Source organism: Mesocricetus auratus, unplaced genomic scaffold (assembly GCF_017639785.1).
Source record: "Mesocricetus auratus isolate SY011 unplaced genomic scaffold, BCM_Maur_2.0 Super-Scaffold_100006, whole genome shotgun sequence".
In the NCBI taxonomy this organism is placed as follows: domain Eukaryota; kingdom Metazoa; phylum Chordata; class Mammalia; order Rodentia; family Cricetidae; genus Mesocricetus; species Mesocricetus auratus.
The window spans coordinates 45,132,261-45,154,340 of NW_024429190.1; the positions used below are offsets into that span (position 1 = coordinate 45,132,261).

Consider the following 22,080-nt stretch of genomic DNA (forward strand, 5'->3'; position numbering starts at 1 on the left):
AACACTATTTTCTGAGAGGATGCATTACTGAGTTCTCAAATACAACATGCACGGCCATCAAAAGGCTTACCTCAATGACCTGTTGGGGCAGAGGCTGTTAGTCTAAAGGGAAACTGAGTTACATCTACTACACATGTAAAAAGATACTCCACTTTACCTCATTCTCTGGGGTAGGAGATGACGTTACAGAGCTAAGTGACCCTTTCCTAGAGCCCTGGAGATCCACTGGGATGGAGACAGGCCGTTCCCACTGAGTCGTTCCTGTTGGGATGTGCCAGTAATAGGTCCCAGCAATGTCATTGATTCTTTTCCAGCCAGGCGGCAAGTCCGGATCCGTCTGAAATGAGTGGTCACTCCAGATATCTGCTGAGAAATGGGGAGGGGGGAGAGAATTTTATTAAAATGAAAAAGGAAGCTTCCAACAGTCAGGTAAACCCCACACATGGAAACATCTACATTCAATTGAGAAGAAACTGCCATATATATATACTGGGTAGTAAAAAGGGTAATATAGAAGGAAACAGAAAGAACTGGAAAGGCTGTTTGCCATCTGTAAAGACAGGCAAAAAGACCCCATTTCCAAGTTGCCCCCTACCTCCAAGAACCCCAAGATAAAGCTCCATGAATCATAACCAACCATGCAGGCAAACTCCACATGTTTACTACAGAGCCTACAGGATCCCGTTGTCAAACTGGGAGGTTGGCATTACACATCCTTCCTGGCTATAAGTCTAGATTCCTGTAACCGCTTTCTGTGGATAAGCACTGTGTTTGCATCAAAACACCCACGGAGGAGCAGTGTCTTTTTCAGGCCTCTAGGACTCCGAATTGCACACTTGAAGGAAAAGCAAACTGGAATAAATAACTGTGTAACTCGACAAAGGACCAGATTGGCTTTCAAGTGGGCCAGTAATGTAAAAACATGAGGGAATTTGGGAGTGAGAGGCGTACAGAATGGTGCAGAGTGGCCAACGGGCAAGTGTCTGCCAAGTCCAGACATTCCAATTCAATAAGTGACTCTTAGCACTGTGGGTGACACTGACAATTTCAGGCACAGTTAGCTTACCCCAGCATTTTCTCTATCTATTGAGTAAGTATTTGCTTAAACTTTTTTCTTCTTGTCCTTGAGTTGAATATTAAAATGTACAAAAGAAAAAAAGCAGAATAGGAAATTCAGAAATGGGAAGATCATGGGGGAAGTCACAGAGCGAATGGTGTCCGTGAGAGCAGACTCACAGCTCAGGCTCTAGACTTGAGCACTGTTCTATTTTAAGGGCTAGGTCCTTTTCTATACAGCCGTACAAAAAGCCAGAACGCTTTATTGCATTTCCAGTGAGAACACATGTGGGCTTTGCTCAATACAACATCATTGTGTGATATGGGCACACATTACTAAAGCTGTTACAGGAGAGAAGAAAAAGAGAAGCCAAACAAAGAGGCTGGTTAAGCCCATGGGCATAGATGTGTATCCACACTGTTGTTGGTGCCCCAGAATTCACTATTTTCATCTCAGCTTGCCGGGGGCAAAACTGCCACAAGTCTCAAATTATGGTGGAAACACTGTCCTCTATCCACAGGAAAATTAAGAATGATTATGTAATTCCGAGTTAATAAAATTTGCAGAAACAACTCTAACCAAATGTGTTTATATCCCCTTTCTTGACCCCTCTTAGGAGATAAAGAGTTGTTTCTGATATCCCTTTGTTGTTAGCATTCAACTGGGGCAGGGAAAGGAAAAGCAGAGGACGTAAGCTGGAGAAATCTGGAGTACGTGAGTGTCCTTATTCTCGTTCTGTGGTTCCAGACAAAGAGGTCTGGGGCAAAATTGGGAAAGACGTGAGAGGACGCCTGTTCCTACCTGTGTGGCTCCTGCGGTCTGCACATTTACACCTGAGAGTGAGGAACAGCCATGCACACTATCAGAGTATGAATTTGTGCCAGACCAAGGGCAGAGCGTAAGGTCAGTGGCTCTTCCGCTAGCTTGCTACCTGGGGACCTTTGCGCTAGATGGCAGGAGCTGTGCTGTTCTGTGTTGAACCAAACACACTACCTTAAAAAAAAAAACTCGGTTTGTATTTTAAAATTCTGCTGAGATTGTGTTTGAAAAAAAACACTTGAACATTTTTATGTTATTCTGTTGCTAAAAATAGAGGACAATGGTGATGGTGGAAGAAGTCGGCCAGGCTTCAGTATCCAGAGTTTCATCATCCTGTCCAGAAGCACCCCATACTAGTGTGACAGGAAGACATATGTCTATCCATCCGTCAGTCTGTCTCCCACACCCCCAAAACAGGCATCCAATAGCAGCGTGGATGGGTGAACCGTAGATGGGTAGATGGATGAAAGAATGAATAAAGAAGGAATGACTGAATGAATTGGGTTTTCCAATAGTAAACCTGGCATCTAACAAGAGAGGAATTCTGATGAAATGAGTTCTGTACACTGTCACAAAACAGACCACTAACATTCATTCATTCATTCATTCGTTCATTCATGGTCAATGTCTGTTTCCTTTGGTGGCATATATGACTGTTCTCACAGGTAAACAGAGACACAGTCAGTCTTCTCCATCCATTGAGGGATCACACACACTTTGATAGATCCACTGCTGGGTGGTTTGAGATCACAATGGGATATTCTTAGTTTCCAGGGGCAATGTCCTAAAAGAGGGTAATATTAGAGAAATTGGTTTTCTTGGGTGGGTCATATGCCATGGTAACCTTGGGTGTTAGAGCCGGCATTTGAACATTAAAAAGTACACCATGGGATTCCGTCTGCTTCCCACTTTCAGAACTGGAATTAAGACCAACTGTGGTGGTCTCGGTGAAAAGATAAAAGAGTCAGAATGGCAGAAAACACAGAAAATCTCCCAAGCGCTTTCAGTATCTCAAGTTTCAGTATCTCAGTATCTCAGCACAACACTCTCACACAGCTGCCAGCTTGGCAAAGATTAAAAAGCACTACACGAGGGGGCAGGTAGGTCAAACATTGAGAACTGGTACACATCATATAGCCTTGTATACACTGGAGGGCGACTTTAATAGAAGCATGTTGAAAACAAAAGACTATCATTCATTAATGAAGAAGCTATTGCTACATCACAACCCACAGTTCTATCCCTGGAATATGTCCTAGAGAACTCACACATGTATATTAGGTATTCAGACCACAGTAGCCACATTTAAATAGCCCCAAACTCAAAACAATTCAGACCTGCTTTCATAGAAGAATGAGAAAATTACAGCAGCATAAATAAATAACAATAATGAGCCAAGTACAGCTGCACACAACAATACAAAGTTCATAACATGCCACTGATGGAAAGGAGCAAGACAAAAGACACTATATTCACTACATTCCCATTCAGAGAAAGTCCAACCATTAATCAGTTAGTGATAGACATAAATTGTTTAAACTGTCAAAACCGCAAACACACGGTTATCACATACAAAAGAAAAAACTACAGGCTGATGAACAGCCAGAAGTGTGTGGGGTGTGGTGGGGTAAGGGGATGCTGGTTTTGATCAGAAAAGAGCACACTCCTGGTCTTCCATAGTTGAAAAAATTTCATCGGTGGTGACATGGATACGTCCTTTATAATTAACCTGTAATCTGTGTGCCGAATAGGTATTTCTGAATGTATATTTTTCACAATCGAAAAGTAGAGGCTGGAGACATGGCTCAGTTGGTAAAGTATCTGCCAGCCAAGCGTGATCTGAAGACCTCGCAGAACATGCGGGTGTGGCACTGTGTACCTGCACTCTCAGTACTGGAAGGCTGAGCTAGGAGGCTCCCTGAAGGTCTTCTGACCTCCACATGCATATGGTGACACACTTATACACCACACACACACATACACACACACACACGTACGTACGTACGTACGTACGTACGTATGTACATAGAGTTAGCAAAATCAGTGTATTTTCAATGTCTACAAAGATGATCCAAACAAAAAAACAAGGGGTTCATTGAAGACTCTTGATGGCTCCGGTGAGTACAGACAATTTAGAGCCCAGCAGTGAGTGGCTTTATAGAGCCTGGCCTGAGAATGAGTGGGAATGCCCTAGGGGATCACCTTACCTGGCTCAGCCATTCACTATCTGAATGGCCTTGGACAAACCAGATGGCTCCTTAGAGAGTCAGATGCTTATCTGTAAAATACAGGTCACAGCAGTAGCTGCCTTACTAGGTTATGTGTCAACACTCAGAACAGAGGGGGACACAGGACAGGAACACTTCAGCAATATAGCAAGATATCCGACTCACTAAAGTTCCCCCACTTCAGTGCAAAGCAAAATGCCCAATATAGAAATCACCAGGTTAAATGGGCACCATGGTTCCAAGAATAGAGATAAAATGAAGATAAATCTCCTGGTGACTTTTCAGAGAGAAATCACTCCAGTGCACTCCAGCAAGGCCAGCTTGAGACAATGCCTGCTCTGCTGGCCCTCCTCTATCACAAGACACCCTCTTGTCCTCCAAGTGTCTGTCTGTCTGTCTCTCTCCCCATCTCTCTCTGCCAATGAGGAAAATCACTTCATTATTTTTTTGTTGTTGTTGTTGTTGTTTTACGAGACAGGGTTTCTCTGTATTGTTTTGAAGACTGTCGGTCCAGCCCAGAGTCGAACTCACAGAGATCCGCCTGCCTCTGCCTCCCGAGTGCTGGGATTAAAGGCGTGAGCTACCACCGCCTGGCCATACTTCATGATTTTTAAAACAAATGTGCCCTGTTTAAAGCATAATCAAGGCACATGCTACACTTTGCTTAAGTTTCTCTCAAACACAAATCAACTGAAGACAGCTGCTTTGTGTCTGTACTGGCTTTTAGTTTCTTCTGTGAAGTTGCAGTCTTCAGTGGTAAAGAAGTCCTGCTCTCTCCACTGCGTAAGACAAGACTTGACTGCATTTAATGCTCAAGGTGATCCTGCTAGCAGGCCAAGGCAGATCTGGGCCTTTTAGGAACTGTGCTACTATAGCCGCTAAGAAGATGAATATTGGTGCTGGCTGGGTGTGGCTCATGTGCCTTTTACTGCAGGGGCACGGGGCATCGCCAGAGCTGTCCTGAGAAGGCAGCAGAATTGTTATCTCCAGTTCTAAGGCTTGCAGAAGACAGACGGATTTAAACCAAAGAAATAAAGTAAGTCCTGATACAAAACAGGATCAATTTTTCAGAGACCTAAAAACAAAAACTGCCAGCATTGACAGCAAGGAGAGGAGCGTAATAAAACAAAAAGATCAGAAAAGGAAACAATGGTACAGGGATGATGATGAGACTACGAGACAAACAGCATACCTGACTGAAGCCAAAAACTGTGCAATAACACCAAGATTCTCCATGGACACTGGCCTGGAGCCCCCACACCCAGCATTCTGGGTCCACAGACATGACGATTCTCCTAATGCAGGACCTCCTTTAAATGCCTCACTCCCCATTCCAGCCTGGTGAAGTGGCCCAGCCATCCCAGTTGGCACATCCTGCTGAAAGCTAAGAAGAAAGGCCACCCTCAGACACCATGAAGCTGATGCCTGCCAGACTTCTCCTTGCTTCTCTCCCACTGGATCTTGTACCTAAGATGATTTCTTCCAGTTCCCAGACTCCTGTCATTACCAAAGCTCAGCACAAGAAGGCTGTCTCGTGCTGAGAGGAGACATGTCCGGGTAAGAGCTGAAAAGTCACAGGTCTCTTTTCAGAATGAGTCCATGGTCTTCCCTTGCCTTTATTTTATCTATCTATCTGTCTGCCTGTCTATCTAGCAACAGAAAACAGGGACTAGAGTAAAAGAGTAAACGCAGCAAGGCCGATGGCCCCACGAAGTCCCTCTTGGGCCAAAAGTAATGCACCAGGCATGGGAACAAGAAGCCCGTTTTTGTGCAAGGACCCACCCATTCCAGTCACCTCAGGCACCAGCACTAAAGCCTGGCTCCACTTGGCTCCCTCTAGGGCCTGGTCAACTCTAGGGACCAGCAGGGTGAGAAGCACACTGTCCTCAAGCCACCCTTGCTTTCCGGAACCCAGGGGCCAAAGAAAAACAAATTAGTATGGACAGCAGCTAGAAATATCCTCTCCTATACAGAGGGCAGAGGAAGCATGAATGGGAGAGCTGGGAGTCTATATTTAGCGTGATCTAAATTGCTGATAACTGTCCATTTCCCCAAGGTCTTAGAATGGCATTTGCTATGCTGTGTTCCCAGTGCTTGCGCGGTCTGTGGTGGTGAGGGAAGATGGATGACAGCATTCCCCAACAATTTCCTGTCTAGCCTGAGCCAGGCTTTGCATTGGAGCCCGGGGCCCATACGATTATGATAGACAGGATGCTGTCCATGTTAGAGAAGGCAAAGACTCCTGAAACACAGGGTTACCTGGTGGCCTGGGGCTACGCCCAGAGTTACTGGCTCAGGTGGGAGGAGGCACAAGAATTTGCCGCTCTAACAGTTCTGATGCTCATTCTAGAGTTCTAGGATTTTTAGTACTGGTCTAGGAAAGTAGAAAGGGCAGTTATTACTCTTTATCAAATGTGCTGGGCTGGCTGGTTTTATGTCAACTTGACATAAGCTAGAGTCATTTGGAAAGATGAAACCTCAACTGAGAAAATGACCCTACCAGACTGGCCTGAGGGCAATCCTGAGGGTTATTTTCTTTATTGATGATTGATATGGGAGGGCCAGCTCACTGCAGATGCTGCCACCCCTGGTCAAGTGCTCCTGGGTGCTATAAGAAAGCAGGCAGAACAAGCCACCAGGAGCAAGCCAGTAAGCAGCCTCCTCCATGGCCTCTGCACCAGCTCCTGCCTCAAGTTTCTGGATTGACTTTCTTAGGTGATAGACTGTTACATGGAAATAAACTCTTTCCTCCCCTAGTTGCTTTTGGTCATGGCATGTATCAAAGCAATAGGAACACTAAGATACAGTCTCTAACCACTGGCTGCTGGATGAAATCTACACACACCAATGAACGCCAGCCTTGCATTCATTCTTTAGTATCAATAACTTCCTATTAACACTCATCAGCATCCAGATGGGCAAGGCGGATGCCACAATGAATAAGAGGCAAACTGAGAAGTAGGGACACCATGTGTGGGCACCAGGTGAGCTCTCTAAACAGGATGGCCTGCAATGTCTCCAAGGAAGCAAATTCTTCTTATACTGAAAGGGGCGACCTTCCTGGCAGACGGAAGAGCAAGTACAAAGGACAGGAGACTGGAAAAAGCCAGCTATGCCACCAGAGTAGGAAAGTCACTCTTCAGGGTTAAGGACTTGCCTTAGAGATTCCACCGGCTAAACATCACTCTTCATGCAAAGGACAAATCTGAAGGTCATGCTTTATATTCTCAAAGATCAGAGGAACAATTTATTCACTGCTCACACTCTTAAAGGAGAAGATTTCCTATTTCCTAAGGTCTTGATTGTAGCCATTGCTATTTTCTCTTTTAAGTTGTTTCTGATTGGGCCAGACACTCCAATGCAAGCTACAAAATTTTAATTTAGCTTTAAAGCATTTGTTGTTTCAAGATACGGTCTTGTGCAGCCCAGGATGCCTAAGAGCAGGCTGCGATGGAGGATGACCTGCAACTGCAGACCTCCTTGCTGCCACTCTAGGAGTACAGGTCCACGTGCCAGCACCCCAGTTTATAGTAGTGCTGGAGACTCAAGCCAAGGCCTCTGCATGCTTGGCCAGCACACCAACTGAGATAGATAGATTCAGTTATTTTCAGGCGCACAGTGGCCTGTCTAGTTTCTCTCTCCATCCCTCGTTCTTTTTTGTAATTTTGACACAGATCTTCACTATCAGCATAGAGGCAGTAAATCCCTTTACTTCCTCCAGCAACCATTACTGACTTTAGAAGACAGCAGCACAGAGTCAGGGCTCAGAGGTGAGCTGGTAATTATAGCCTGGGGGAGGGCTCTTAGTCACTGCTTAGAATCTGGTGGGAAACCTTCTTTAGGCAAAGGGATTGACAGAAATGCTGGCCATGGCAGGGAACGAGCCCCACAGTGTCTGACTTCCCAGAATCCTGCTGACCCAGCAGGCACCCAAGAGGAGAAAAGTTCTACCCAATGGTTTCAAGGCTCTTACTTTTCTTGATATCAACTTACAAGACACAGTTAATCCATCACAGTCTTAGGGAAACTACTCTAAACACAGCTGAGTTCTCCCAAGGCACCAGTAAGTTACAATAAAACCCTTAGCAGTTTGGAGTGTTAATGTCTGTCCTCACTTTTCTGCATACTTTCCTTCAAACACTTACTAGGAAGCTTTTTAAAGTATCTCAATAGGAGATATTTATAGTTGAGGGTTTTCCCAGTGGCATTGAGGGAATATTCCAAACAGTGCCCTCCTTTATGAAAACAAGACTTTTGAAAAGTTGCCATAGGCAAGCTTTGCTTTTTTTCCCAATTAAAAAGACATTTTTCCTTAAATCTCTCTCTCTCTCTCTCTCTCTCTCTCTCTCTCTCTCTCTCTCTCTCTCTCTCTCTCACACACACACACACACACACACCTGGGGCTTTAGTCATACTAGGCAAGCCCTCTACAACCAAGCTACACCCTGAGTCTTCGCATGCCTCTTTAAAGTGTAGCAAACCAGGATTTGAACTACGCTAAATATTAGAAAATGAAGACTCTTGAGAATGTTGGAAATGGAAGCAAAAGTTGACAACAGTTGCCCTTTCAGCAGCACTTTGAATGAGTGAGTTGCTATGGGTGCCATCATCTTTAAAATCCAAGTCTACATGTGGGAACATTATACAATATACATTGTATCTTGGACATTTTCTTTTGTAATCACATTATCCAATGGGTTAATTAAGTATAAATTAAAAATACATATATATATACATATATATATGCAACTCATAGCAGCCATTGAAATGTGTTTATCCATTTCTAATCTCTGTCTCCACATCAATTTAAAATTTGGTTGCAGCTAGGTTTGCCTGTGTAGGGAACATTCTTGAGGTATAAAGCTGAAGGATTGCACAACAATTTCTAAGAGATTTCCCTAGGAAATAGTTGGCACACATTTCTTGCTGCCTGAAACAGCACTACTGCTTTGAACTATTAAAAAAAAAGATTATACTGAGGATAGTAGAGTAGGAGAACAGAAGAAAAAATGGGTCATGAAGTCTTCGGCAGCAAAACCATCCTATCAACTGAATGCTACTTCAAAGTTGCTATATGAAAGATAATCACATTTCTATTATAGAAAGTGCCAGTTTTCTTAGAGCTTTAAATTATTAGCAGGAGACATAATTCGTTCATCTAAGAGCAAGAAAATGAACAGCAATTTATTCACTGAAGAAAGAAACAATTAATAGATCTACTTTGAGCTTTCATAGGCAAACCCAAACCTACTGTCATCTAAATTACAGTCTTTTCAATCCCAACTTGTGGGGTACTTGTTCTAAAACATCGCACTGTAGGAATACGGCTTTCTAAGTTATCACTCATTCATTCTGCACAAGCCCTACTCCCAGTATTGTAACCTTACTTCCAAACATTACCATATATTGCAAGTGTAAGCGGTGGGTTCGGCCTAATTTGGTGCAACTCTTAAATAGATATAGGATTCAACCCAAAGCAAGCCACAGCCATCCATCCGTTTCATTGAATGATTTTAATTCTTTAATTTGCACATCTTCCCCCAGCATGTATAATTCTAGCTCAAGGGGAAGAAAGTCAAGATTCTCCAGGGAAAAATGGGAACACACAGTTTGACTTTTCATTTCCAGCCAAGAAAGAATGGCACTGAGAGCTCTGAATTCTTTCAAAGACGCTAGGCTACTGGCAGAAAAGAGGCAGGGGTATTTGTGGATTCCATCTGCCAGCGATGCACGTGTAGAAAGTGTCATTAAAAAAAAAAAGACTCAAAACAGAGTATAGTATAACACGATATTAGGTAACTGAGCCAAAATTCAAAGAAGAGACAAAACTGGAATGATGATTGTCAAAATTCTCAAACGACAAAGTTGTTCTCCAAGTTTAAAAGGGCTTTCTTTCTGTACAGATTAGGATATGGTGCTAGTTAGGACTTAAATTGCAAACTGCTACCAGAGAAAGGTTAAAAACAGATCTAATCTCCTTAATGAAAAGATCACATTTGTCCACTCCAAACCTGTCTCCCACATTGCAGGGGTGCAATGTAAGTTTTCTGATGATAAGTGAATATGGCTAGCAGTGGTCCCTCCTTTTCGTATTTCATTTTCAGAAATTCCAGGGGATGTCAAAGTAACACTTCTATGAATGAAAGCTTTGGGGGGAAGAGGAGGATCCTGAAGAGCAAAGAAGATAAGAAAGGGAAATGTGCTGTGGAGGGGCATTTAGTATGCCTGCTGAATCTGAGACCTACTTGGCTCTGACGCCCAAAAGGAACCAGAGTCCCTGCTTGGCATTTTCCACCCTCCCACAGATGTACTAGTTAACCCGCTAGGCTTCAGATTCCAGCCAATATGCTCAAATCATATTCCTACCAGAAAAATGTTCCTGAGGAAAGTGTTAAGAGATTTCTGATCTGCAGGGTTTCTGGGAGGGGATTCTAAATTTATTACACTACAGGAATAGTTGTGGGCTCTTTTTTCCCCCTCCTCATCTTAGAATCCCATCCCTTCGCTTGTAAAAACCGATTTACACAAGGTTTTGTCATGAATCTGCTCCAAGTTTTCCTTGCTAGATAGACTGGCCGCGAGTGCCCATTTGGAGATGATGGCGTGTGCATCCTTGAATTCTGGTATGTTCTAAGTATCCCCCCACTTAAACGCTCTCCATTAGTTCCTCTAGGAAGGAAATCCCTTACATAGGAAAGGCTTCTGTGAGAAGATGGCTTGCCATACATAGTTATGCTTATGTCTCAGAAGTGGGGACTAAGGGGAACATTCTCTGGAAGCAGATGTCGTGACAGTCTTTTCCGCGGCAGACAAAACAGGGCAACAGCAGTGGGGTCCAAACGTGTGGTGACGTGGAGTTCTTTGTCCTCCACAGCCGTGTGTGCTTCCGTCCTCGGGGAAACAAACCGTGTGTCTTGCTGTGGTACAGACGAGCTCTGATAAATGGACTTTTAGCCCTCCCTTTAGCAGAGATTACAGACCTAACCATGTGGCCAAGGAACACAAAAGAACTGAAAAATACAGTTTTGTTGTTAATTCCCTTTGAAGAAACAGACAGTTATAAAACAGCTTTTCAAAAGCAGGAGTTTATTTGTAGTGGAAATTTTCTTCTTCTTTTTTCCAAAAATATAGAACAATACATTTTTAACACCCTCCCCCTTTTGCCTCAATGACTAATTCATTTAAAAAAAAAAACAATATTCTACTTTGCTGGCAGAGTGAGAACTACAGAAGCTCTTACTGAAGATGAAGGCTCTGTGTACTGGCACCTGCACCAGCCAGATTTCACCTGGCTACCCTGTGAAAGCTTTACCTCAGGTCAGGGAGGAACATATGGTAGGAATTAAGTTGGAAAGTTACCCCCATGTGAATGAATGAAAATGGCCTCCATAGGCTCACAGGCAGTGGTATTATTTGAAAGGATTAGGACTATGGCCTTGTTGGAGTAGGTGTGGCCTTACTGGAAGAAGTGTGTCACTGGGGATGGGCCTTGAGGTTTCAGAGGCTCAAGCCAGACCAGTGGCTCACTCTTTCTTCCTGCTCCCTGCAGATACAGATGTAGAACTCTTGGCTTCTCTTCCAGCACGTCTGCCTTGGTATGGCCATGCTTCCCGCCATGACGATAATAGTGTAAACCTCTGAACCTGCAAGCCAGTTCCAATTAAATGCCTTCCTTTATAAGAGTTTCTGCAGTCATGGTGTCTCTTCACAGCAATAGAAACCCTAATTAAAACACCCCCGTCCCCCAAAAAAGGAAGAAAGGGAGAAAAGAAACTATAACCTGATTCACCCATCTATCACAAGAAACTAATTTGACCAACAACAGCACTGTTGTATTCTCACTGGGAAAAGAAGGATATTCAATTATAACCTTCTATCTGTGAATTAAAACACACATTCTTAGATGTAAAGTATATATCCCCTGTTGATATGTGGGGATTAAGTACTCTTAAGTATATATGGCACACGTGTGGTGAATCCAGTTCTATAATGGGTATGTGCTAGGGCAGTCCTAGCATGATTGTTTGTACTCCCAGAAAAGCTGGAGCCAGAGGAGCCCATCATTGTACAAGGGAGAAATCTATTGTGTAGGAGTCAAACCCTGGAGTAAGTTAATGCACTGAATGTACATGTACTATACAGATAGAAATTACAATACGTATATGGAAGAGATAGCCTTTAAATAGATTGCACACTACAAGAGCACTTTTGAATAAGGCATTGGCCATTACACATGTGGCCATGGCTGCCATGGGTAGAAGGCAATTGCTCATTTGTACATTTAGACATTTCTCAGACAAGAGCCATTTCTACCAAGCCTTGTCTCCTGTGTTCTGTGTAGAATGAACTGACTCCCATTAACATGGCATTCAATGCCCCCTTCACCATGCTTTTTTCCTCCCTGTGTCATCTTTGTTTTGTTTTGTTTTGACGAGTCAGGGTTTCTCTGTATTGTTTTGGAGGCTGTCGGTCCAGCCCGGCCTCGAACTCACAGAGATCCGCCTGCCTCTGCCTCCCGAGTGCTGGGATTAAAGGTGTGCGCCACCACCACCCGGCTCCCTGTGTCATCTTACTCTTTCAGGCCACTTCTAATCTACGGTGGCCTAGATACTATTAGTGTCAGGGAATGCCACATTTCCGCTTTATAAGCCCTTGTCCGTGCTGTTACCATGGGCTGGAATCATCTTTTCTCCCTAAAACTAAAACTTGGGTCACTTCTTCTGCAAACCTTTCTTAATGACTGCTCTCTCCCCCACCAAAGAATCTCCTCTTGCCATACCTTCCTCTCCTGGTAGAGACAAATTCAGTCTTATACTTAGTACCACAGTGTCTGGTATGGGGCACTTGTCTCTCAGCTCTGAGACAGTAGAATCAAGGACTCTATGCATGGGCATGTAGATGCCAGGGAGAATGGAGGCTGCTTTGTTGGTTTGTTTTGACAGGGCTTTATGTACCACATTCATGTATTTAGAATTTAATATACAGGCAACAAAATGCTCACAACAGTTCTGAGCAGGGAAATCCATCTATTTGGAGATTATTGACAACACAGAGAACAGATGAGCTGGAGCTGTGTTTTGTTATATACAAATTATATATTATATACACATACCCAAATATTGCACATCAGTAACAGAAGTGAAAATTCACAGCCAAAATAGGATTATAAACTCTATATTCCCATATTGTTCAGTTATCTATATATTGGAGATTAAAATCCCAGTCACTGGCTATTTAAAAGAATGTTTCTTCTCAGCGTGTAACCGTTGCCATGACAACATGACTTCCAGCTATATCTCTGTGAACAAGCATGCCCTTAACGAGGAAAAAAAAAAAAAAAAAAAGAAGAAGCTCAATCAGATTAAATAAATACATTGGTCAGTTTTGAAATGGAAAGGGAACATGCTTTAACCCAGGGTTACCCAATATAATAACATCTTTGAAATCCTTGTAAGTTACTGAATCAGGATGGATTTTGTGAAAGTAACTAAATCGTGCTTATATGTCCTTTACATGTAAGAATGACACATGCTTAGGTTCCACACGTGGGTCTACACTTAGTGAGAGGCTTTCCAAAAGCACACTGTCTGTCACTGCTACTATCCTAAACCTTTCCACCTCAAAGCTGGGCTGCCTCTCTTCTGCTTTACCCCTTCTCGTTAGGGATGCATCCCCTGATCCAAAGGAGAAGAAAAGAGGGAGAGGGAATCTGGGCTGGTCATCCTAAAGTGGTCCACAATCTCTCCAATCCTCCCCAATTATCTTTATGTTGGACATCGCTATCATGGTCTTACAAATTAATTTGGGGTTCATTTGGAGTCTATGTAACAACCAATAAAATGACTCATAAATAGGAGCCGCAAATGGATGAGGATCTGAGTAAAATTGTATAAACTGAATCAATTTTCTCATTCTCTCCCCACCATCCATGCACTGAATTTTCAATTAACACTGACTCCTCTTCCTCCTCCATCTTTTCTAAAGTATTTAAGAGAAATGAATTTAGGGTGTGTGAGCTATTTCTGTTTGTGTGTGTGCGTGCACATGCACGTGTGGGAGTGTATTATTTCTGTGTGTGTATTTCTGTGTGTATGCACATGCTTGTGTGCACGTAGATGCAGATGTACCATGTATGCAGGTGTGTACACATATGTGTACATGTGGAGGTCAGGACAACCACAGGTGGCATCATTCCTCTGGTTCCAGCTGACTTTAAAAACGATTCATTTTATTTTATTATTTATAGATGGTGTCTCTGACTGGCCTGGAACTCACCAAGTAGGTTAGGCTGGCTGCCTGTGAGGCCCAAAGGTCAACCTGTCTCTGCCTCCATGGTGTTTGGATTACACATGCACCCCCTCTGTGCTCTAGCCCCTGTATCTGTTCATTTTTAAGACTAAAGATTACTGTGTGTCTGATCCTGTTTCAGCAATGTCTTGTCAGTGAAACCAGAATATCCCAATGCCATGATCTAGATGCAGAGTAGACCTTATTCTAGGAGGCATTTAAACACGGGAGCATCTGGGGTCCTCACAATCACTAGAGGCACCGCTGTAAGCAGAAGGCAGGCTTGACAAACTGGGATGGGCAGAGCTAAAGCTGGAGTGGCCAACTAAGTGTTGTGGGACCCGGGGCTGAGCTAGTTTTAGCAGAAGTATCATGTTCTTGGAAACTCTCAGTCCCTGACCAGCTGTCACCTTAAGCACGGCACAAACGAAGGACTGTCCCTTGTCAAACACTGAAGCGCGTCTTTCTTAAGAGCAGCAAACAGACATTTTCACCCTGCCTTCAGGAAGTCTGGCTCACAGCTCCGGTCTTTTTGACCTTGCCACTTATTTACTGTTTATGTCTATGAGGGAAAAGCCACCCCTCCCCAACACCCCCACCCCCACACACACACACCCACACCCACCCCCCACACACACACATACGCACGCACGCACGCACGCACGCACGCATGCACTCCTCATCTCAGAGGTTCCTAGCTTGGATTTTGTGAGAATAATTCCTGTAATGTTTTAAGTTCAGAAGTGTCTCATTGCTCAGGGTATTTCTACTGGCTGGTAAACTTCAGCAACACCGAACAAAAAGGACTGTTAACACACTTCTTCCCTGTAAGACTCTAAGTCTGGGATGAAGGAAAGATTTTATCCCAACAATTTAGACTGAGTTGCAGAGAAACACTCCATTGTCTTTATAAACCTGCCTCTACTTTTCTGATGTCTTTCATTAATTATTTTTTTTCACAAGTAATTTCCTCCATTACTCTGGAGCCTGGAAGGTGTGTTATACTACTGACAAGCACCGAAAGTAAATTCTCTACTTATCTGAGTAGAGAGTGCAGAGATGGGGTGAGGTCTCTGAGGAATACATTATACATCTTTATACAGAGGTGGGGAAAATGATGAAGCCAGAGACTTCCCATTCTCTCCCCACCTCCCCATTCTCAGCCCACTAGAAACACAACTGCTCAAGGATTCTGCAATAGTCCTCCTCCAAATGTTTCCCTTATATGGTCATTCATGGGAGCGGCGGCATCTTCTTAGTAAATGGCATTTGCAAAACCTCCAAAGAGTTAACAGCTCTAACTTAATACCGGCAAAATGTCTTAGCGTACACAAATAAAATTCATCATAGCGCTGTGCTTCCTCTACAACTGTGGACTCTTAATCCAACAAGCATCTGAGATTCGACTGAATCATTAAGATTAGACTTGGTGTGGTGGGACATAAAGTCTTAGTAGTGGGGAAACTGAGGCAGAAAGATGTAGTTCCAGACCAGACCCTGTTTCCAAAAAAAAAAAATTTAGCTGGGTGATGGTGACTCATGCCTTTAATCCCAGCACTCAGGAGGCAGAGGCAGATGGATCTCGGTGAGTTTGAGGCCAGCCTGGTCTACAGAGCATGTTCCAGGACAGCCAGGACTACACAGAGAAACCCTGTCTCAAAACAAACAAACAAACAATAAGTAAATAAATAAACAAATAAATAATGAGGAAAGGTACTTGTTCATTATTACTCCTAAATGACTACTCTGGAACTAACATTGGCTTAGACATGACCACCACATATAATGTGTCCCTTCATGCTCAGAGTTGACATTTTGGAGACAGGGCCTAACTACATAGCCTAGCTAGCCTAGAACCGTTATGCAGACCAGGCTGATCTGGAACTACACCAGGCTGGCCTGGAAAACAGAGACCTGCCTATGTCTGCCTCCAGAGTAAGGGATTAAAGGTGCATGTCACCACACCCAGCCCACAGTTGAGTTTTAACTTCAGTCCAGATCTCTGGAGGGTCAGTTTAAGAGCACAGTGACCAGAGAAAAACACAGACTACTCAGTTTCAGTCTCTAAAACTGTACACAGTGCTCTCAAAAAAACACCAAGTCCCTAAACACCAATCTGTACTTGGGAATCAACTAGCATGCTTTCTTTGGAAAGGAGCAACTTGAACAATCCTTAAAAAAAAAAACAAACAACAAATCCCCAAGAGTTTTAAAGAAGCTTTTACACAGTGAACGTCGGACATGAATTCACTCACAATTCAGGAACACCCACAAGGCACCAAGCGGCTGTTTAGATGAAGGAGGTTAGCAGTGAGCACAGGAGACCCTGACACTGGCCTCATAGAGCTTACAGTCCACAGGAAAATGGTGCTATCTAGTTAGTTTGCAGTCACAAGTCCTGTGGGCATTATAACCACGGCTAACACAGATGGTGCCCAGTGGGATGTAAGTTCTGTGAGTGCAAGGCCAGATTTAATTTTGCTCATTGCTCACACACCAGGACATGTCAAGGATCTAGCACAATAGCAGGTGCTTAAAGATAATTCATACAATGAATTCCACAGCCTTTAATCTTAGTCTCCAACATAACCGTCTATGGGAGGCCTGTATCCTCAATCACAAACACTTGCTGAACTAGTACTGTATGAAATACTATCTTAGAAACCAACTCTTTCATCTTCTAGGCATAATCGAATGACATATGTCTCTTACCTCAATATGAAGGCTAGTCTCCAGTTCTCTTCAAGATCCACTCTCCACCCCGCCCACCTCTTTTCATTCAGCCCTGAGTCCTAGGAGACTCAACTATGTCCCATGTCACTGGAGATCCTAGACTACAAATCAATAGAGTGGGGAGGAAGAAGGGGTCAGAACACTAATTCCCAGGCTCACTCTATTAGAAGCAAGTCAGCTAGGTCAGGCCATGCCTTCTGCCACCCGTATTTACAGATCCAGCTCTGCCTGGGTTCTGGGGTCTCTATGCTACTTGGTCCTTGGAACCTGGTGGTGACATGGTGAAAGCCCCCCCCAAGGCTCACCCACTCCTTAGAGTTCTTCTCCATCTTGCCACCACTCCCAACTTATTTTAACTGGTAACCTTTGTTTTATTAAAAATCCTTCTCTAAACTCAGCTTCATCACCGCTCCTGAGCAGCGCCCAAAGACGTGGAGGAATGTATTCCAGTTGTATCTGTTTCCTTGGAGTGCTGCAATAAAGTATCACAGACTGCATGGCTTAAAGCAACAGAAATCTATTGTTCCATAGCTCTAGGGGTTAGACACCCAGAATGAAGGACTTGGCAAAGCCAAGCTCAATTCAAAAGCTCTAAGGGAGATTCTTCCTTGCCTTATCACTTCCTGGCAGCCCTGATGTGTCCGGATGGGTGGTGGCACAACTCCAGACCTGCTTTGTCTTCATACAGCTATCATCTCAGGCTTCATGTGGCTGTACCCACTCTGCCAGGGGTTGGCATTTGGTATCTTCCTCAATCACTTTCCACATTATTTTTGAGACAGAGGTCTCTTGCTCAACCCCAAGCTGGCTGTTTTGGCAAGATTAACTAGCCCCAGGGATCTGCCCGTCCCTGCCTCCTTATTCTGGGATAACAGGCAATGAATGTACTGTCACAGTTGGCTATTTGTGTGGAAACTGAACTCAGGTTCTCATGCTTGTGCAATAAGGATTTTACCAAGTAAGCCATCTCTCTGGTCCCATATTCTTCTAAGAATACAAGTCATCTTGGATTAAGGTCCACCTAGAGACTATTTTAACTTGACTAAATCTACAATAGCACAATAAGGTCAGACTCATAGGTACTAGGGATTCCCACTTCAACTAAACTTTTTGGAGGACACAGCTCAACATTGTAACAACCCAACACTAACAATAATTACTGTATCTGGAAATACTTATATCTAGAATTGTTTGAGTGTAGGGAGAAACAGTTACTGTAAAACACCTTCAGAATTTTGCCCAGGTCCAATCACATGACAGATATAGCACACACACACACACACACACACACACACACACACACACACGCTCAAACAGACCATTAAATCAATAAGTGAAGGGCATGCACCTGTGAAAGGGCTGGAGGTTTTATTATATTTTATTATAGTAAACAGACTCTTAAACCACAAGGTGCCTAGCCACTAGGAGGCAAAGTGCTAAGAAGGTTGCATGTAGTTTGCCAGAACATGTAGTTTTAGTCATCTCCAACTCCGATGTCTCCATGAATCCTGGGGAAGCAAATCTCCTTAGCGTGATCTGAGAACTCTGAACAAGTGATCACTTTGGGCTGTTCCTCCAGCTCATGTCTGAGGACACATATATGAATGTAACAACAGGATCGCCACCTTCAGGAAACGCACGGCGCTTGTGAAGCTGGAACAACTTCAAGTATAAACGTCGAAGGACTCATACACTGAGGCCAGGTGCGCAGCCCTCTGCTTTATTAATGGACCCAAAGCTAAGCTTACCTCTTTCTAGAGACTCAAGGCTGTTACTTCAAAGACCAACTGCTACAATTTTATGTAGCGATGCTGCTAACAGACACATGTTCACAGAGCTCTCAAGGTCAGCGCTAAGTCCCTTCCTCCCCACCTGACCCAATGCTGGGCTATCCCCTTACTGATAAGCATCAGCTATCTCCCCCCTTTTCTTCCACCACCCCCCCTTCCCTCTAACCTGCTGCATTCCAGCTTGGACACCTATGAAGCTATGTTAGAAACATGTCTGAATGACAGTGATGAGACTAAGAAGGTCTGAAGGTTCTTCACACTTCATTTGCCCCCTCCCCCCACAAATATCCCAGAACTGAGAATGATGGCTTTGACAGCCCACTGTAGTACTATGTGCAAAACACCCCTGTCATTCTTAGAAGAAACACTGAGGTCGGTCTTAGTTCCTTAAGACTAGTTGCACAGCAGCAACACTTCCAACTTCCTGATGCACTGGACCAGGTAGTCCCAGAAGCCACTGGGCAGCAGAGCTTTTGTTTTCTTGCTTCTGTGATCAATGCCCACAAGGCCGGTCCTTGATTCCTCTCTTGATTCCACTCCACACGCTATTATGAGTATCTCTGGGTTTCCACCAATTTTGACATACTGCTTTGATTGGTGCTGGGTGAACTTGATTCTCTTTTTCGATGATCTTGGACTTCAGGAGGTCTAAGGGCAGCCACAGTCCCAAGTGGGAGATGCCTACCACTTTCCTAGGTGGGGCCAAGGTTGAAGAGGGAATGAGGCTCTTCCAGCTCTGCAGTGAACGTGTATTTCAGAACACGCTGAGGAGACATCTCTGCTGGTTTCTAAAGGCTTCTGTCCTTCCTTTACCCTCCAACCATTGGTCTACGTCTACCTCTTCTCTGCACCACAGTGGTTTTCTGTGTTACCATCAGACTACTGCCAGAGAACTGTAGCTCCTTGAGACTGTAGCCCTCATGGAAGTTCTTCTAGCAGAGTACTTGGAACAAGCCATTTGCTACTGATAAGAATTTTCAGGGATGGAGTAGAACAGTCAATAGCATTGAACTATAATTAAGGAGGAGTAAGACATTCTGGTGTGCTGCTGTTTACTCCAGTGACCACAGACAATGACCACACAAGGTAGACTGCAGAAAGCTAAAATTAAATAAAAAACAAACAAACAAATAAATAAATAAATAAATAAGGGTGGGGTTGAATGGTATTCCCATATGGAAATATTAATTGCTGGAGGCAAAAGATAGCTTAACCCTGATTTAAGCATTATGCAATATTTACATGTATTGACGTGGTACCTTGTAGCTCATAAATATGTATAGTTTCTAAGTTCTATGTATCAGCTAAATAATGATTAAAAAATACCTTTTCAGCTGGGTGATGGTAGCACACTCCTTTAATACCAGCACTCGGGAAGACCTCTGTGAGTTTGAGGCCAGCCAGGTCTACAGAGTGAGTTCCAAGACAGGCTCCAAAGCTACAACCCTGTCTTGAAAACCAAAAACCAAAACAAAACCTTCCTCTTCTAATATGTGAAAGTCCCGACCTCTCTGGGCACGCATCTCACACAGTCTTTCGTCAGTCTAGAAGGGAAACCATGATGGCGAGGCTTCCTGCAGAGTGTAAAGAAGTCTCAGGTGAGGGAATCCGAGTGAGATAAGCATGATGCATGCCTTCTCCTCTGTAAGCCTTTGTTCCTTACGAACCAGAGAACAGAGCCTTTATTTCATTAAGACCTGAACAACTGCCATTCTAGGGACTCTCGTGGATATATGCACCCTTGTTTAATCCCTACCAGGGAATGTAAGTTATCCAAAAGGCTGCATATAGGGTTTTTTGTTTAGTTTTCCTTTTTTGAGACTCATATGGACAGACTGGTCTTGAAGTTACTATATAGCCTGATTCCTGATCCTTCTGGCTCCACCTTCTGGGTGCTGGGATTATAGGCATGAACCACTAAGCCCAACTCAAAGACTTAAAAATGAAGTTTTATCATTCCTTTGGGGCAAGATTATTATTAGAAAGACTGTCAGCAATAGTAAGACTTATATAAACCAATGAAAAACTAATTTTAAAGATATTTTTGTTTCTATTATAACCACCATCGTTCTTTCTTTGCTCTAGAAAATTCACTTATATGGCACTAGCGATCTATAAAAATTTACTAAAATTAATTCTAAATTATTACTTAGACATGGGAAAAAACAATGCTAAAGAAAACCCATTTTCATAGGAGCAATTCAACAGCAATTTTAAATCATACTTATTTTATGTGAATTGCACAATTTACCATAAAAACTAAATTAGTCAATAAGATTCAATAACAAAATCAGCCAAGATGCTAGGTCTTCACCTGACACCAGGGGGCAGGCTTCTGTTTCAACATTAAATTAACCAATGCATTTTCTCTTTTAGTTTGGGATGCCCTGGAGAATATTACTGTAGCAGCTTCCAAATTTTAAAAAGTAGTAGAGTCTCCAGATGACAGTGGCTACACACACTTAACATCTATGATTACAGAGCCCCTGACCACTGAGCAGACAATGAACTTATTTCTACACTTCACAGATGAGACAGCCCAGGCATCTGAGGCTTGGAAATAATTCACAAACCTCCAAATGCAAAGCCCTTTGCTACAGCATGGGACAGAGGCTCAACACTCCTAACCAGGTGTCTTTTGCTGTATTCTTAGTAACTACTGGTGAAGAAACAGCTTGAATTACAATGAACGTGGCATATCTTTAAAGACACTCGGGGGTTTATTAGTGTTAAGAGCATCTAAGTATGTTGTCACACATCAAAAACCTAAACTCAGATTAGAGCATATTACAGTGTGTGACGGACATTTAAATGACTACCAGAAGTATAGCTCAACTGATTTTCTTTGTACTCAGCATTATTGTTTTTCCAGATCTCCCTAATAATTTAGAATTAAAGTCCAATTTTAATAAATTTTGATAGATTGCTAATACCACTTTATAGAGGAAGGAAAGAATGATGGTGGTTATAATAGAAACAAAAATATCCTTAAAATTAGTTTTTCATTGGTTTATATAAGTCTTATTACTGCTGATAGTTTTCCTAATAATCTTGTCCCAAAGGAATGATAAAACTTCATTTTTAAGCCCTTGAGCTGGGTGTGGTGGCTCATGCCTATAATCCCAACATGCACAAAGCCATAGTTTGAATTCGCATCACCTCATTA

At 43.2% G+C, this 22,080-nt stretch overlaps 1 protein-coding gene across 16 annotated transcripts in view; it reads right to left on the reverse strand.

Moving 5' to 3' along the window:
- Positions 1-22,080, reverse strand: part of Apbb2 (amyloid beta precursor protein binding family B member 2) — a 369,114-nt gene that overhangs the window by 96,262 nt on the left and 250,772 nt on the right. For 12 of the 16 annotated variants that reach the window (XM_021229678.2, XM_013116544.3, XM_040747138.1 and 9 more), the window contains one exon: positions 158-366. In XM_021229678.2, coding sequence (XP_021085337.1) covers positions 158-366 — 209 coding nt within the window. The remainder of the gene's footprint in view (positions 1-157; positions 367-22,080) is intronic. The other 4 variants (XM_005074369.4, XM_013116550.3, XM_005074366.4 and 1 more) reach the window with 1 other exon arrangement.